This window comes from Camelus bactrianus, chromosome 9 (assembly GCF_048773025.1).
Source record: "Camelus bactrianus isolate YW-2024 breed Bactrian camel chromosome 9, ASM4877302v1, whole genome shotgun sequence".
In the NCBI taxonomy this organism is placed as follows: Eukaryota; Metazoa; Chordata; class Mammalia; order Artiodactyla; family Camelidae; genus Camelus; species Camelus bactrianus.
Window position 1 is genome coordinate 69914236 of NC_133547.1, and position 16821 is coordinate 69931056.

General features: G+C 40.0%; 1 protein-coding gene across 4 annotated transcripts in view; it reads right to left on the bottom strand.

Annotated features, from left to right (window-relative positions):
* RSPRY1 (ring finger and SPRY domain containing 1) overlaps positions 1-16821 on the bottom strand; it is a 42626-nt gene that overhangs the window by 3411 nt on the left and 22394 nt on the right. For all 4 annotated transcript variants that reach the window (XM_010967305.3, XM_045504553.2, XM_045504554.2 and 1 more), the window contains 6 exons: positions 16279-16394; positions 15204-15347; positions 10805-10916; positions 8688-8790; positions 8162-8314; positions 3942-4046 (listed from right to left, as the gene is read on the bottom strand). In XM_010967305.3, the coding sequence (XP_010965607.1) occupies positions 3942-4046; positions 8162-8314; positions 8688-8790; positions 10805-10916; positions 15204-15347; positions 16279-16394 (733 nt within the window). The remainder of the gene's footprint in view (positions 1-3941; positions 4047-8161; positions 8315-8687; positions 8791-10804; positions 10917-15203; positions 15348-16278; positions 16395-16821) is intronic.

Here is a 16821-nt window from a genome sequence, read left to right on the forward strand (position 1 = left end):
CTGAGGTTGTGTTGCTGGGTCCTATTTGCTAATAATTTATTTAGGATTTTTAGATTTATAGTCATAAATTTTCTTTTTTATGTGCATTATCAGCTTTCACATGATTATCATACAGGCTATGTAAAAAGAATATTGTGGTTTTCCTATTTTCTCTATGGTCTGGAGAAGTTTAGATAGAATCTATCTATTCTCTGAAAGTTTGGAAGAATTCACCTGTGAAACCATCTGGGCTTAGTGCTTTTACGGGGGAAGGCAAAGGTAAGCTGTGATAATCACCTCAATTTCTTCTATGGTAACAGAAATGCTTAGACTTTCAGTCTCTTCTAGGGATTGACTTACATCATTCAGTTTAGCTAGATTTCCTTTCTCACCTCTACCCTTCTAGAATTGCTGTTGCTGAAAGTGGAGCTAAATTTTCTTCTCATTTTTTTAATTTCCTCTTGCCACTCTGTTTTGGATATCTCTAGGATGGAAACTGGTTATACTTAAGATACCTGGCTCTTAAGTTTTTAGATTTCAGCCCTCATTCATGAGCCCTTATTGTGTGTAAAACCACCAACAAGGGCCAGAGAGCTCAAAGATTCTGATTCAGAGATCCAGACTTTGAGGAGTCCTGGGATGCAGAGTTGATACAGAGGAATAATCACAGCTCAGTCACTGTGCTTTTCTTTCAGAAGAGAGACTGGTATAGCTAAGGGTTAAACAGACAAACTCACTGCTTGTATTTCCCTTACCAGCTGATTAGACAGCAACCCATTTCATGAGATGGCAAACGTATAGAGGCAGAGTCAGGGGCCCAGGCTGAGTCAGACCTGGGGGAGACAAACTGAGGCCCATCAGTCCAGGCTCTGATCCCCTAGGAGACCTGGTAGCTAAAGTTACGTCAAGAATAAGAGCAAGGGAGGCAATGGGATGTGATGAATTACAGGAGCTGGCCTACAACATCAACACGGGGACTGCTCACATACAGCCAGCACGCGTACCTGGGCCAGGGCTGGGCCAGCACACTGCCCGACTCCTAGTCCCCTCACTAACCTTAGCTGAGATGGCCTTTTTTAGGGACTGTCTTCCCTGCTGCTCTTGCTGGTGTTTGGACACTCTGTTACACAGGATCCAGGCTTCCCTCTGAGTTCATCTCACAAACTGAAATTTGGTGAGATGGCAGGAAGGCACTGCCTTCTCAATGGTTAGGATGGTAACTAGTAAGTTAATGAGAAAGCTCTAAAACTAGAGGGGATTGCCCAAGAGGCTCATAAAGAGCATTAAACCTTTTACATTTTGTGAATGAAAACTGTATTAAAAATATAGTCCTATCACATCAACAAGAGAAAGGACAAAAACCACATGATCATCTCAATCGATGCAGAAAAAGCATTTGATCAAATTCAACACCCATTTATGATAAAAACTCTCGCCAAAGTGGGTATAGAGGGAACATATCTCAACATAATAAAAGCTATATATGACAAACCTACAGCCAGCATAGTACTCAACGGTGAAAAACTCAAAAGCTTCCCACTAAAATCTGGGACAAGACAAGGATGCCCACTATCACCACTCCTATTCAACATAGTCCTGGAAGTCCTAGCCACAGCAGTCAGGCAAGAGAAAGAAATAAAAGGGATCCAAATTGGAAAAGAAGAGGTAAAAGTGTCATTATATGCTGATGACATGTTACTATATATAGAAAACCCTAAAAGGTCCACACAAAAGCTACTAGAGCTGATTGAAGAATTCAGCAAGGTAGCAGGTTACAAAATTAACATTCAAAAATCAGTTGCATTTCTTTACACTAACGATAAATCAACAGAAGAAGAAAGTAAAGAAACAATCCCCTTTAAAATAGCACCCAAAGTAATAAAATATCTGGGAATAAATCTAACCAAGGAGGTGAAAGAATTATACACAGAAAACTATAAACCATTGATGAAGGAAATTAAAGAAGACTTTAAAAAATGGAAAGATATTCCATGCTCTTGGATTGGAAGAATCAATATTGTTAAAATGGTCACACTGCCCAAGGCAATCTACAGATTTAATGCAATCCCTATCCAATTACCCAGGACATATTTCACAGAACTAGAACAAATCATAATAAAATTCATATGGAACCATCGAAGACCTAGAATTGCCAAAGCATTACTGAAGAGAAAGAAAGAAGCTGGAGGAATAACTCTCCCAGACTTCAGACAATACTATAGAGCTACAGTCATCAAGACAGCATGGTATTGGTACCAAAAACAGACATATAGACCAATGGAACAGAATAGAGAGCCCAGAAATGAACCCACAAACTTTTGGTCAACTCATCTTTGACAAAGGAGGCAAGAATATACATTGGAATAAAGACAGTGTCTTCAGCAAATGGTGTTGGGAAAACTGGACAGCAGCATGTAAAACAATGAAGCTAGAACACTCCCTTACACCATATACAAAAATCAACTCAAAATGGATTAAAGACTTAAACATAAGACAAGATACAATAAACCTCCTAGAGGAAAACATAGGCAAAACATTATCTGACATACATCTCAAAAATTTTCTCCTAGAAGAAATAAAAGCAAGAATAAACAAATGGGACCTAATGAAACTTACAAGCTTCTGCACAGCAAAGGAAACCAGAAGTAAAACAAGAAGAAAACCTACGGAATGGGAGAAAATTTTTGCAAGTGAAACCGACAAAGGCTTGATCTCCAGAATATATAAGCAGCTCATATGACTCAATAAGAAAAAAATAAACAACCCAATCCAAAAATGGGCAGAAGACCTAAACAAGCAATTCTCCAAGGAAGACATACAAATGATCAAAAGGCACATGAAAAAATGCTCAATATCACTAATTATCAGAGAAATGCAAATCAAAACTACAATGAGGTATCACCTCACACCAGTCAGAATGGCCGTCATTCAAAAATCCACAAATGACAAATGCTGGAGAGGCTGTGGAGAAAGGGGAACCCTCCTACACTGCTGGTGGGAATGCAGTATGGTGCAGCCACTATGGAAAACAGTGTGGAGATTCCTCAAAAGACTAGGAATAGACTTACCATATGACCCAGGAATCCCACTCCTGGGCTTGTATCCAGAAGGAACCCTACTTCAGGATGACACCTGCACCCCAATGTTCATAGCAGCACTATTTACAATAGCCAAAACATGGAAACAGCCTAAATGTCCGTCAACGGGTGACTGGATAAAGAAGATGTGGTATATTTATACAATGGAATACTACTCAGCCATAAAAACCGACAACATAATGCCATTTGCAGCAACATGGATGTTCCTGGAGAATGTCATTCTAAGTGAAGTAAGCCAGAAAGAGAAAGAAAAATACCATATGAGATCACTCATATGTGGAATCTAAAAAACAAAAACAAAAACAAACAAACAAAAACAAAGCGTAAATAAAGGACAGAAATAGACTCATAGACAGAGAATACAGACTTGTGGTTACCAGAGGGGTGGAGGGTGGGAAGGGATAGACTGGGATTTCAAAATTGTAGAATAGACTACACTGTATAGCACAGGGAAATATACACAAAATGTTATGATAACTCACAGAGAAAAAAATGTGACAATGAGTGTGTATATGTCCATGAATAACTGAAAAATTGTGCTGAACACTGGAATTTGACACAACATTGTAAAATGATTATAAATCAATAAAAAATGTTAAAAAAAAAATAAAGTCCTGAGGAAACAAAATAAAACAAAACCATGGGCCTTCCATATCAAGCAGCTGTTTCTATTTCCTGTACTTTCTGGAAGACAGCCGTGTACTACTTGGCCAACTCTAATGTCTCACTGGGCCCACTTTGGATATTACCAACCTCAATGAACAGCCTTGTAACTGGTAACACTGTAAAGGCAATTCAAGAACAGGGTGAAACTTTGTCTAATGGAATGTACAAGAGAGGAAATAACCACACAAACCCTCTTACCTGTGTCCACATGGCTTCAATTGTGTGTCTGCTACCTCATCGCAACACAGGGAGCAGCAGTTTTCCCGGATACTGACTTGCTTCAACAGAGCAAGACGCCTGTGCCTGCATAGAAAACACAGTTTGAAACTATTTTGTCAACAAATAAATGGGGCCTGTTAGCAGTGATGCATACGAAAGACCTGGAAAATACTCCTGTACATGTGTGTCTATTATTCCTTAAGCTTTATTCAGGAAAGTTTTCACACAAGACATCTCATTTCAACCTTACGATGATTTTCTAAAATAGAGAATGAAGGAGGTATAGTCATTCCCATTTTACAAAGGAAAAGGACAATGATTTGCATAAAGTCACAGACAAAGAAATGATTTGCGTAGGTCACACACAATAAACAGATTCAGGAATTAAATTCAAATCTTTTGGTTCTAAGTCCAGTGCTCTTTTTAATTTATCAGCAAATTTTAACCTCTTAAGTCACACATCTCTAAGAGTGTGATGAAAAGCATAGGGCGTTTCCCCCCAAAAGTGCACACACACAAGTTTTCGTACAATTTCAAGGTGTTTATGATGGCCCGTCATAGTCACCCTCGAAGTCCAGACGCCTCAGGTTAGAACCCTTGCATTATACCTTCACTCAGCTTGGAATGGAAAAGCAGACAGGCAGAAATGCTGTGCTGAAGGTATAGCCCTGATGGATGCGCAAGAGATACACGAAACTTTCATTCAATTCACAGAAGACCTTACTACCTGCCAGGCACTGGTCCAAGCCTTGCATATTTAGCGTGGAGAGGACTGAAAAAGTACCCTTGCCTCTGAAAAGAGCTTACACTCCAATGGGGGGAAACAGATTTGTTAATCAGATAAAAAAGATATTCAGAATTTCAAGTGCTAATGAACAGTATGAAGAAAAATAAAGCAGGGAGGAAAATAAGGAGTGTGTATGTGTGAGGCAGGGAGTTATAACTTTAAATATGGCAGCCAGGGAAGGTCTCACTAGGATGACATTTAAGTAAAGACAAGAAGGGAGTGAGCCTTAAAGGTCTTCTAGTATGTTAATAAGGCAACTTTCAGAAAGCCCCCTAGGCACCTAAGGATGGGGCTGGGAACCAACCAGGTGATTAGAGGGTTGGAACTTTCAGTTCCCTCCTCCCTCTCCGGCCCCACCTCCCAAGAAGGGAGGGAGGGGGGCTGGAGATTGAGTTCAAACATTAATGACCAGTGATTTAATGAACTAGGCCTACATAATGAAGCCTACACAAAAACCCCAAAGGACAAGGCTTGAAGAACTTCAGGTTGGTGAACATGGGAGAGGCAGGGAGAGTGGCACACAGATAGCCTGCTCCTGAGTTGTATTCTTTTATAATAAATCAGTAAACTATTAAGAAGTAAACTGTTTTCCTGAGTTCTGTGGCAGTAGCTCTAGCCAATTAATTGAACCTGAGGAGGTCATGGCAACCTCCAATTTATGGCCAGTTGGTTACAACCTGGACTTGCAATTGGCATCTAAAGTGGGAGAGGGGATGCAGGACTGAGCCTTCACCAGAGGGATCTGAGCTATCTCCAGGTAAAGAGTGTCAGAATTTAATTAACTGTCTGGTGGTGTTGGAAAACACATTGAGCCTTTCTAGAGGCAGGGATAATTCTAGCTGCAGAACATTCTAGTGCAAAGGCCCTGAGGCTACAACAGTAGACTTGGTATATTCCAGGAGCAACAAGGAGGCCAGGATGGCTGATATAGCAGGTGCTTACAGAGCCTGGTAGGATTCAAGCTTTTACCTTACGTGAAATAGGAAGCCACTAGGTAAGAGTCTTGTGAGCAGAGACGTGCATGATCTAACTTATGTTGTAGCAAAGTCATTCCGGAGGCTGTGTTGAAGAGACTGAAGGGGGTTAAGGCAGGAACAGGGAGACTAGTTCAAGGGCAGGACAAAAATAATCCAGATGGGAAATGATGGAGGCTTCTACTGTGGTGGTGGCAGTGAGAGGGACAAGAAGTAGCTGGATCGGGGATATGTTCTGAAGGCACAGCCTACAGGATTTGCTGAGGGATCTGATGTGGAAATGGAAGTAAGTCATACACTGCCATGTCAAGGCTACTCCAGAATTATGGCCAGGGAAACTGGAATGACATGGAGCTATTAATAGAGATGAGGGAAGACTGCAGGAGAAGCAGGTGGCTGTAAGTGGATGACTAGGTGAGTATATGGTGCTTCACTGTGCTATTCTTTTTTTTTTCCTTTGTGGGTATTTAAAGTTTTCCATAATAAAAAGTTTAAGGAAAAAAAAAAGGAATAAATGGAAGAATTACAGACAGAGAGTATATACAACATACAACAATTAACAAAATCCCCAGCAGACACAGGGCCACTGATCTACCTCAAAGCCAGAAAAGTATATTATTCTAATGAGTAAAAAAATACCCTTGAATATAAGCTTTTGGAACATGGGCTGAAAATATTAATGGCATAGAAAGCAATTTTAGGCACGTTCACACTTACTGCCTTAATTTGTAATTAAGTGCAACTGGAATGTTAAGGGGAGCAAGGTACCAGCAGGAGCTTGGCATTAAGGTGGCCACACAATTAGTCTCCGACAACTCCTCTCTTGGTGTCACTGTCAGACACAACGAAGTCTAATGCAGCATAGACGTGCCCTAGCTTGTAACTCTGCTGGTTCTTATCCAAGCAGACTGCACTGTGGGTGCCAAATTGATGTGGTACCATAAGAGCATGTAGAGGCTGTTCATAAAAGAAGACTTTCTGACAGTTGGTACCTATTGCCATCTGACTTTTGGACAGTTTACTTCTGTAGGGGCAGTTAACTAAATGCTAAAGCAGTCTTAACTAGGGCCAGCCTCCAGGGGAACTCTTAGATGGACTGGTTGTACCTTTCAGGGTGTGAGAAGGCAGACTTGTCTATGGGTCACATCCAAGGAGACAGGCTACGTGAAAACGTAACAGGGTATGACAAACAGAGGTGTTACTTCACACTTTCATCAAGAGGAATTTTAAGTCCAGAATCCCTGTCATGCACCAAGACAAGAAAAGTCGAAGGGAAGTTCAAAGACTAAACCTCTAATCCCTGAACTGGGATGTAAGTGGCCCTTCTGTTCCTGGGATATAAGGAGGCTCTGCTGCTGCAGGCAGGGCTGCCATCACTATGTGACATTTTCTAGTTCATCTGGAAACTGCAGAGCCACTCTCAAGCCTTGGGACACTGAGTCCAAGGTAAAACACAGTCCAGAAGGGCTCTTTACAGACCTGCTTTCTGAGCCAGAACAGGACCTAGGATCACACACTATGTTATAGACACCTCCGAGGGCATAAGGGCCCAACACTGGCTATGCCAGGGCCAGTGTGGTCTCCTTGGCTGCTGAGAGAGACTCTGTCACTGACACAACACATGTGGCATTAGTAACAGGAATGCCCTTCCTCACAAAGGCCCAACAAGCTGCTCTATTAAAAAGTGATAAACTTTGGCTCATACTGTGAGACAAGCTTCAACTTGAAGTAATTACCAGGAAGCAGATGGAATCTTTCCCAGCTTAAGGAAAAGACTATGTTCATCTCATAAGGAAGAAGAACAGGCATTCATCCAAGGCAACAATTAATGCCAATCAGTCTTTGGCAAACAAGGGCTGTGAAATTTTATCCAAGATGGCATTCACTGTCCTAATGGTTGTAGAACAGTGTTGGCATCTTTGTCACACAATAAAACCCAACAATAAGTCTGTTTTAATAAATCCAGGTCTGTTAAAAGATGTACTTGATTTCCTAATAGTCAAGATTTTTACACTTTATATTCAAGTGAAGCTAGTTTGTAGCTTTTTGTGTATGTGCATGGGTCATACTGTCTGATTTTTATACCAATGTTTTTTAGCTCATAAAACTTACTTGGAAGTGCTCTTTCTTCCTGGGTTCTGTAACATTTTAAATAGCAATAAAATTATCTGTTATTTAAAGATTTGGTGAAACCACCTGGGTCTGGTGCTTTTGGGGGTATAGCTCTTAATTTTTTTCAATTTAATTTTACAGTAATAATTGGTTTGTTTATCTCTCTTCTGTGATCTGTTTTAGTAATTTATATTTCCTAAGAAGTCATCCATTTTACTTAGGTCTCCAAATTTTTTGTAAGAAGTTAAGAAAGTCTCTTAGAAATTGTTTTAATTTCTTATGAGATGCATGTGAAGGTCTGCAGATAGCCTAAGCAGATTCCTTACCTTGGCAAAATGATTTTCTCTTCAGCTGTTAGGAAGGCATAGTCATTAAAAGTGCTAAATTTCATAGACGGTGGATATTTGAATGGTTTTGCTCCAAAATTGAACTCACATTGTTGATATGACATGAAACTAGCTGCAGCAAAAAATCCAGATCTACAAATAAAAATGAGGACAGCGGTCAAGAGAATTCATAAAAACAAAGTAAAGCTCATACATAAAGTGGTTTTCAGAAAGTCAGAATGAAAGTCAGAATGAGTCATACCCTCGCAGAAAGGAAGGGTGACAGATTCTGTTTACTAACCTGGACAGGACTGTGAACCAGAGAACAGTCTGCTCTTATCTTCCTATATCAAACTCTAGGATAGTTTTAGGTATGACCAAATGGGTCCCCAGTTAACTTGAGATAAAATGATTTCTCATCACAACTGACTACATAAATGGACAAAGTTGTTATTTTTTTTTTTCCCCTTGAGAAAAGTACATTCCATGCATCTACTCACATTTTTGACTGAGAAAAGGAACTTACACAGTAGATGAGAAGACTTGCTTCTCAGGAGGCAGCTGGTTACCATTTAAAAAGAAGATCATCTGTTTTTCATTCAAGTCTAACAGAAATCCTACTGTGTCTCCTAGAAGATAAAGTGCAACACTGTTAGATATCCTAAAGGATTCTGCTGTCTCAAGGGTTTTAATGTCACTGCATTAAGCCCGCTTTTGTAGCCATGCATTCAACATGTTCATCTTTCTTGTTTCTTCTGCAACTGATATGACCCCTTCATACCAATACTTTAATGTACCATTCAGAGGAAAATGCTGCCAGTTAATGTATGAAAAGCCGTCAATTGTAAGATGCATCCCAATTTCAAAGATGTTAAAATGGGGAGGAAATGTGCATTTTGGGACCAGAAAACATGGTAAGATCAAAATCACGGGCTTCTTTGCCTCTCTGGTGAAAGTTAGAACTCCCTGAGGTAAAAACTGCCTCCACACATTTTTTTTTTCCTAAGGCATTCATCTTCACTCAAAGTTCTTGTTTTTTAAATTGTCAAAGATAAACACATGAAATTACACAGTGATGACAGAAAAAAAAAAAGAACACTCAATGCTAGTGGAAGAAAATCTGGCAGTATATAGTAAAAGCGTTAAAATTCTGTATCCCTCTCGCCAGCGAAGATTCACTTCACTTCTAAGGATTTATTCTGAGAAAATCCAGAATGGTTTATACTTTTTTAATAATAATAATTTTAAAAGGCAAAAATGTAACTGTCCAACTGTGAGGCATCGATTAATATAATACTATTATATAAGGGAATATTGAAAAGCTGTTAAAAATAATGTTATTTAAATAATCTGGAAAGCTGTTCAAGGCATAGTAAGTGTAATGACAAAAAATATATACACCGAATTGTGTTTTTTAAAAAAAGCTCTGGATGGAGGAATTACAAGGGATTTTAGTTTCACTTTGGTTTTCAACCCTATTTTCCAAATTTTTATAATAAACTTCAATAATCCTTTTAAAAATTATTTAAAAAAAACATACAAGGCAGTCTTTGCAGACAGTGCCTCTATCTCACACTCTGTTAAATGAAGAAGTTCTATGTTCCTTAAAGAACCTGCGAGTCATTAAAATTATGGCTTATGTAGGCTTTTCAGGTTTTTTACTTTCCCACACTATCAATTAGTTAATTAAGAGGAGCTGGCCCCTCAGGGCAGTGGTCAAATTCTTGCTCTCTTAGCAAGCCTGAAAATTCAGTTTACATTTATATTGCTGACTGGGGCGGGAAACAGAGAGAGGGCAGCTTGGAGAAGGAGCCTGGCTATATCCCCTATCTAGCTCCAACGCTGGGAATGAAATTTTTCCAGAGGTTCCATCCCCTACGATATGACTCTTCGTCTTCAGAACAAGGCGGGGTCCCAGGAGGCCCGGTGCTATACCACCTGCCAGCAGGGAAGCCCTGTTTTCACTGTATGTTTATTTGAGGGTAAAAAGACTCAATAACCTTAATTGGACTAAGGCCTTGGATATTGCAAACTGATTGGAACAAAAATTGAATGCGGCAAAAAAGATGCTGTTGATAAGATATATTCTTTTTTTTTTTTTTGGATAAGATATATTCTTGCTAAAATCCTAGAGTCATGATTGAGAGTCCTGGTAGCCTATGCCCTCTACAGCATCCCAACCCTGACGCCTGGAGAACTGAGGCTGGGCAGAAGTGTCTGAGGCCAAAAATGCTTGAGTCCTTCTTAAAAGCTGCTCTAGAGGCATCCAGAATGTGTCCACTGAATAGTGCTGATTCTCTGAAAACAACCTCATTTATTGGCATTACAATTTCAATGTCCTCAATATCTCCATGGCTGCTTTGATTCAAGACACATATCCAGAGAAGAAAATAGAATGATAATTTTCCACTAAATTAAAAATAGTTTATAGTCTGAAATATTTTGCTAAAGGAAGGGCTTGACCAGAGGTGACTATCAGGAGGGTACTGTTCACGTCCATGGCAGGGGATACAGATGCCAATATCCCTTTTCATATTTAATCTTTTTCCAGTAAAACATTTTAAGGCCTAACAGAATAGATGTCTCATCATAACCAGATGTCTTAACCTAGTTGATAAATTCATGATGGAGAGGAATGAATACCTTCTTTCCAACAGGGGTGTAGGTGAGGCTTACTTCTGGCATTATACCATATCAGCTGCCGGCAGCCATCATACGCACAGGAGTATTCGTCATCCCCAATGCCGTAGCCTTCCTGGGGGGAGACAGGGCCGAGAAGATTAGCAAGGTTCTGCCTGCTGTGTTCTGGGAAAAAAGAGTGTGTCTTTTATAATCATTAACCTAGTGGCTGGAATTTCTAAGCTTTTTGGTTGAAGGGAGAGTCTACGGTTCTTGGAAAATACTACAATTCTGATGTAGAGTCAAAACAGACAATGACTTCACCAACAAATACTTTCCAAGTTTATGTTCTGTGTTAAGAGGAAATAAAGGCTCACAGAAGTCAACCAGCTTGCACAAAGACATATTACTAAAAAGTCAAGTTTGGACCTTGGAATTATCTGATTCCAAGGCTGGTGTGCTTTCTACTTCACAGTGGCTTGGCAAACATCTTTCCTGCATGTAAAACTTCCACATGCTCAGAGATTTCAAAACTTGAAACAAGAGAAAAGTTACAGTGGATAATCAGCTAATACGTATTCTGAGATCCGCTCAATTTGAACATCATACAGGTCCTTGGTAGCTTCTTTTATTACTTACTGCCTTTTAATCATTTCACAATTATTTTATTGTTAACATAAAAGGGTGGATGGGATCTTAAGAAATTATTTTGAGTACATATAAAAAAATTGAAATAGATGAAGCATGCAGATCAGACAACTGCTATCTAAGAGTCAACGGTGAAAGATTCTAGTGAAGAAAGGCAACGAAAATATGGGCCAAATCCAAGTAAGATTTCAGATCCTGACGACAGTCTTCTCACTCTATGTGATAAACAATGAAATAAGGAGATAGACTGGAAAAAAGACTCCAACATATTCCTTGACTACTTGGACTACAACATACTGAATTCAGATGAGTGTTCTCTGAAGTGAGACTTCTTAATCAGCTGTTCTAACAGTCCTACTCAGACTACTCAAGAGTTAAATGAACTCACAAAAGGATATGAAGAAATTCACCTGTCTGTTAGAAAGAACACCTGGCTAATCCCTTTCAAAGCCTGAACAAATAAGTAATAAACTTATTTTTTATTTTGTGGGTGTGGGGGCACAGGCAAAAGGCAAGCAATTCTTTTCTAGCTTCCCTTTCTAATGTCCTAGGAAGTCCTCCACAGAACACTTGAAATTCATAGAAGATTCCTAGTCACCAAGAACTGATTAACAGCAAACTTTACCATGCAATGTCTTCTGTGCCTGAATGAATTTCACAATGGAGTGGCACTGTGGGGCAAAGGAAGAACTCTAATAACTTTAACCACAGGTCAACTTCTACAGGCTAAGAACTAGGGACCTCTGCTAAGTAGAGATCCCTTTAAAAATCCCTTTGAGCTTACATATCAAAGAGCAATCTAGATGTATTACACCCTCTTCCAACATGAAAACACTCCCAGCAGGACTAACTATGGCTTCCATCAGCTGAGACAGAGAAATGAGAGAACAGGGTAGTTATCCTGGCACTTGGGGTGCTAATTTTGATCTGCCCGTTTCTGGTTATATATAATTTAGCAATGGAAACATTACTAAAAACAAACAAAAGGGTTTATCCATAGCGTGTCATTTAAGGAATATTTTGATTCCTTTCCTGTGGCGGTAGACACCATCCTTTTTTCTGCTCTCTAGCATCCTGACCCTTTCCTGTTATGGGGAGTGTAATGAAGATACAGTGTCCTGCCTTCTGCTCTGGAGGTAGAGGGGTAAGATGTTACCTAGGCTTAGCCAACTGGACCCGCCCATCAGACCCCCAGTGTGGTGTGAGTAGCCCCCCATGGAGGAATGGATGGGACTGATTTGTGGTGGCAGTGCTGACATCATGACCTCTAAAACACTGGCTGTTCTATTTCCTGTCTCTTGGCCTTCTGGTGTTGCCTGAGTCTGTCTAGTTCCCAAAGCCCTCAATGGTGTGGGATCTCCTGATAGGTTTATAGTCATTCTTTTTCTCTTTAAGATAACAGATTTATTTTCTCCAAGGCAAGAGGCTTCAACAGGGAAAGGAGCAGGGCTACCTTGATCAGGGTTTGAATTCTTCTCCAGTAGTTAGTTGGAGGCTAGGTGACTTTGGCAAAGTTTCTAAATTAATTTCTCTGAACTTCATTCTTTTCATCTTTAAATGGGAGAATAATACCTTCCCGGACTTCAAAATGATTAGAGATGGGTATGTGAAAGACCTATCACATGGTAGAAGCTCGCAAAACGATAAAAGATATATAAGTCAAAATGCACCCTTGGAGACTTGTTCCTGCCAACCCCTATAAAGATACACAGCTCAACACTCTGGTCATTCTTTCAAAACTGAAACCAAAGCAGTAAGAGTTAAAATAAGAAGCATTATGAATGGACTTCAAATCTTTGGAAACTGGGTGTATCCTAGGAATGACTTATTTCATAAAACCACACCCTGTCTGTACAGGCAAAAACATTCAGAATCACCAGAACAGTGTCCATTTGAAGCAAAGTTGTAAGTATGGCAACATCATTAAAATCCTACATTTGGGAAAAGATACATCAGACTTCATCCATTTCTAACCAACCAGTACTTGGATCAAGGAAAAATGTTTTGTTTTTATTTTTTAAAGAAATTAACAGTCTATCAAGCAATCTGGAGTATAGGAAAACTATTTTAAACCTCTTAATTTGAGAAGTCAAAGTTTATGCAAATATATGGCAGAAATTAGTTTCATCCACCAGATAAAATTATTCAGCTTCACTGCCCCCCCCCCAAATTACAACATTCAGTCACAATGTGACTACACCTAGACCTGCAGTGTGTTTGCTGCCAAATCAGGAGAGACAAATTTTACACTGAATCGTCCTCTCTAGAGAAATCCACATTTCTTTTAGTTCTGGAACAATTTTTTACTTCCAAATGAGGAGGCTAGCTAATTCTCTGGGATTTGCCCCATTTTCAAATGCAAAGAACACAACTACTGTAGAATAGAAAGGGGACTGAATTCTAGTCCTAGTTCCTTTATGCTCCCCTCTCAGACTTAGTTTTCTAATCTATGAAATGGAAAATGTGACAGTAAAAATTGTGGGGATCGGATGATAGGCTCTAAAATGAAGGTGCTCTGGAAAGTAAGATTTTTTAAGTCCTGAAAAACTCATCCTGAGGACATCATTTGGGGCGGGCTGTCAGTGTAACTTACAGTATGTTCTTTAAATCAACGCTCAAGTTCGGCACTAAAAGACTAACTGGCATTGTTCTTCAGACCCAATTACTTCTGACTACATGGTGCCACAAAAAAGCCTCATGCTTCCATGTTTCAATTAAGACCTAATTGACCAGGAGGCCTTGCATCAGGAAAGATTCCCAACAAAAGCAGTGGCAGACTGGGGTCTAGTTTTCCACGCTGGACAAGAATCCAGACCTGATCTCTCCACTGGCCCTCTTTCTTCAATTTGTCACTTTCCAGCAAGGAGTTTACTAAAGTGCCATGAACAATTCCAGGATGCTGTATGGCCTTGCTGAAAGGGCCCTTTAGAAACTATCCTTCTGGCAGGCAAGTTTAGTTTGACTTTGTTGAATCACTTTAAAAACCCATCCCAGGCCCTTATACATGGGATGGGAAGCTATTATTCAGATTAACAAAACAAAATCTGAGGGGCTTTTCTCAAAGGGTAAAAACCTTATGTCCACAAAATATTCCTGATCAAAACTGGATTAAATCCAAACGGCTTATAATGTGACTAATAGAAGAAAGCTCATTGGGCTGGGCATTAGAAGGGTATAAAGTGTCAAGAAATCAACATCTGTAGGGAAGGGAGGAACCCCAACCTCTCACACTGAAGTAAAAGTAGCCCAATCCTGCTCCCTCTACTGGATTTAATCTTCCCTTTTATGTTTCAGCTTTCAATAACAAAAGATAAATACTAAATATTGAAAAGAAATGTGCCTACTAATTACAAGGTAAAAGTAAAGTAAGAGGAGTCAAGCCAGCATTTAGTATCTATGAAAGTAACAGAATTCTATGAAGTTCCTAAAGCTTAAATGCAAGGTAGAAACCATCACTAATCCCAGTATAAAAACTGAGCCAAAGATGTGGCTGGATCCAGAGGAGAGCCTGCAAAGAAAAAGGACATATCCAAACTCTGGGTGGAAAATTAATGTGAACTTAAAACTCAAGGGGGGAAAAAAGGCTGAGGGACAATTTCACTTGTGTTTTCCTATTTCTGAAGCAGTTTAGAAAACCGCTGTAGGGATCTGGCCCCAGATGCTTCAGCCCAAGGAACAATTATTGTGCAAACCTGTCTGAAAAATGAGAATCCTCCACCCATTCACCAAAAAAAATGCTGCAGCCCCCATCTGCACAGCTGTCCAAGGTACTTACATGATTGAGAAATTTGCTGTCTCGTGTAGCCCAGCCGATCTGCATGACGCCAGAAGTGACCACTGTTACTTCATAGTACCACACCCCAGCATCCACACAAAAGGTGCAACGCACACTTTCAAAAGAGGAGGCATCACAGCGAGCCTGGCAAAATCAAAGAGCATGACAGCCCACCATTAATGTCTGAAGACCACCAGAGATGACTGACTACTCAGAGATTGAATGTATTCTTCCTCATTAAAGCTCCTGGTGGACTACTGTCTCCTTCTCTGTGCATTTGCAGTGACAAAAAGTAGAAAAGCAAATGAAGCACACTCTATTTTATAGTTTTATTTCCAGGGAGTTCTGGATTGGAAGGACTGGAAGACCTCAAAATTAAGAATTAGTGAAGGCTACTGGCTTCATTTTTAAGTACTTACAGAGATTTGCTCTTATAGTAGAATCTTTTACAAACGCATAAACATTGCTTTGACCTGTACTTGTTACGGAGGGAGACTGAGGGAGAGGATATTGAAGGGTATAAGATGGGGTACCTAAAAATAATCTACAGCTGAAAACTACATAAGGCATTTGGCAAGACGTAAGATCAAAGAGCTGTTTGCAGCCATTCTTCAAATAGCTCTTTAATCTTGACATGTCTAGTGCCTTATGGTACCTTCCTGTATATAAGCAGCTCTTTCATCAAGCTTTATCCCCAAATCAGCAACATTTCCAACATACAGGGAGAAGGTGAAGCTCTAGACTGAATATCACTGGTTATGCAGGGATTTTTAAAAGGGTGGGCCTCTTCTAAAAACACTAGTCTTTGTACTTTTAGCTGAGTAAAATGGCTGAGATTAAAATCAGACATTTAAACCAGTCAATAAACATTACAGTGCTTATGGGACCACATGAGATATGAAAGAGTAAGTAATATCCTAAACACCCTCTCTCCCGCCACTTCTACCTCTAACCACTCTTTGAGTATGTAATAAACTTCCATCTATTTTGCAAGAAATTGCTTTTGTTCAGAACCAGGGCATGAAAATGAGAACAAGATTTTCTCCTCAGAATGGTCCGTCTACAGAAACTTTACCTCCAAGCCATGGGGCGAGATCTTCAGGTACTCGCTGACATCGTTGCTATTCAGCATGGCCCTAATGCTGTTCAAGTCCACCTTCTCATAGGTCAGCTGCCTACCTTCTTTTAAAACTGCAAAGAAAAAGCGGGCATGTTTCTGAGGCAGGTTGTTGTGGGAGAAAAGCTACTGTCATTGCTAGCTGCCATTCCAGGTAAGAAGTGGAGGCGGTCATGAACGGCACAGCTGGTAGACTTACAACCCTGGCTTTGCTGCTACCCTGCCGTATGAAGATTAATTAAGCAAATGCTCGTAAATGCGGCACTGCTAGGTTTGTATTTTTGTTCCCTACTGTCATTATTTTGCATGCAACAAACTCCAAATGCTACTTTTTCAGAAATATCCTTTAACTGGCACTACACAGGCCGTACACTGAGCAACTCCCCAGAGTGTTGCAGTAGGAGCAGAGGCTTATATGTCCAACTGTGTTTTAGCACAGTGCTACCCATGGAGCTAGGGTGAGGATACAGCAGTAGAATGGTTTTAGTTCTAGTAGCCCTT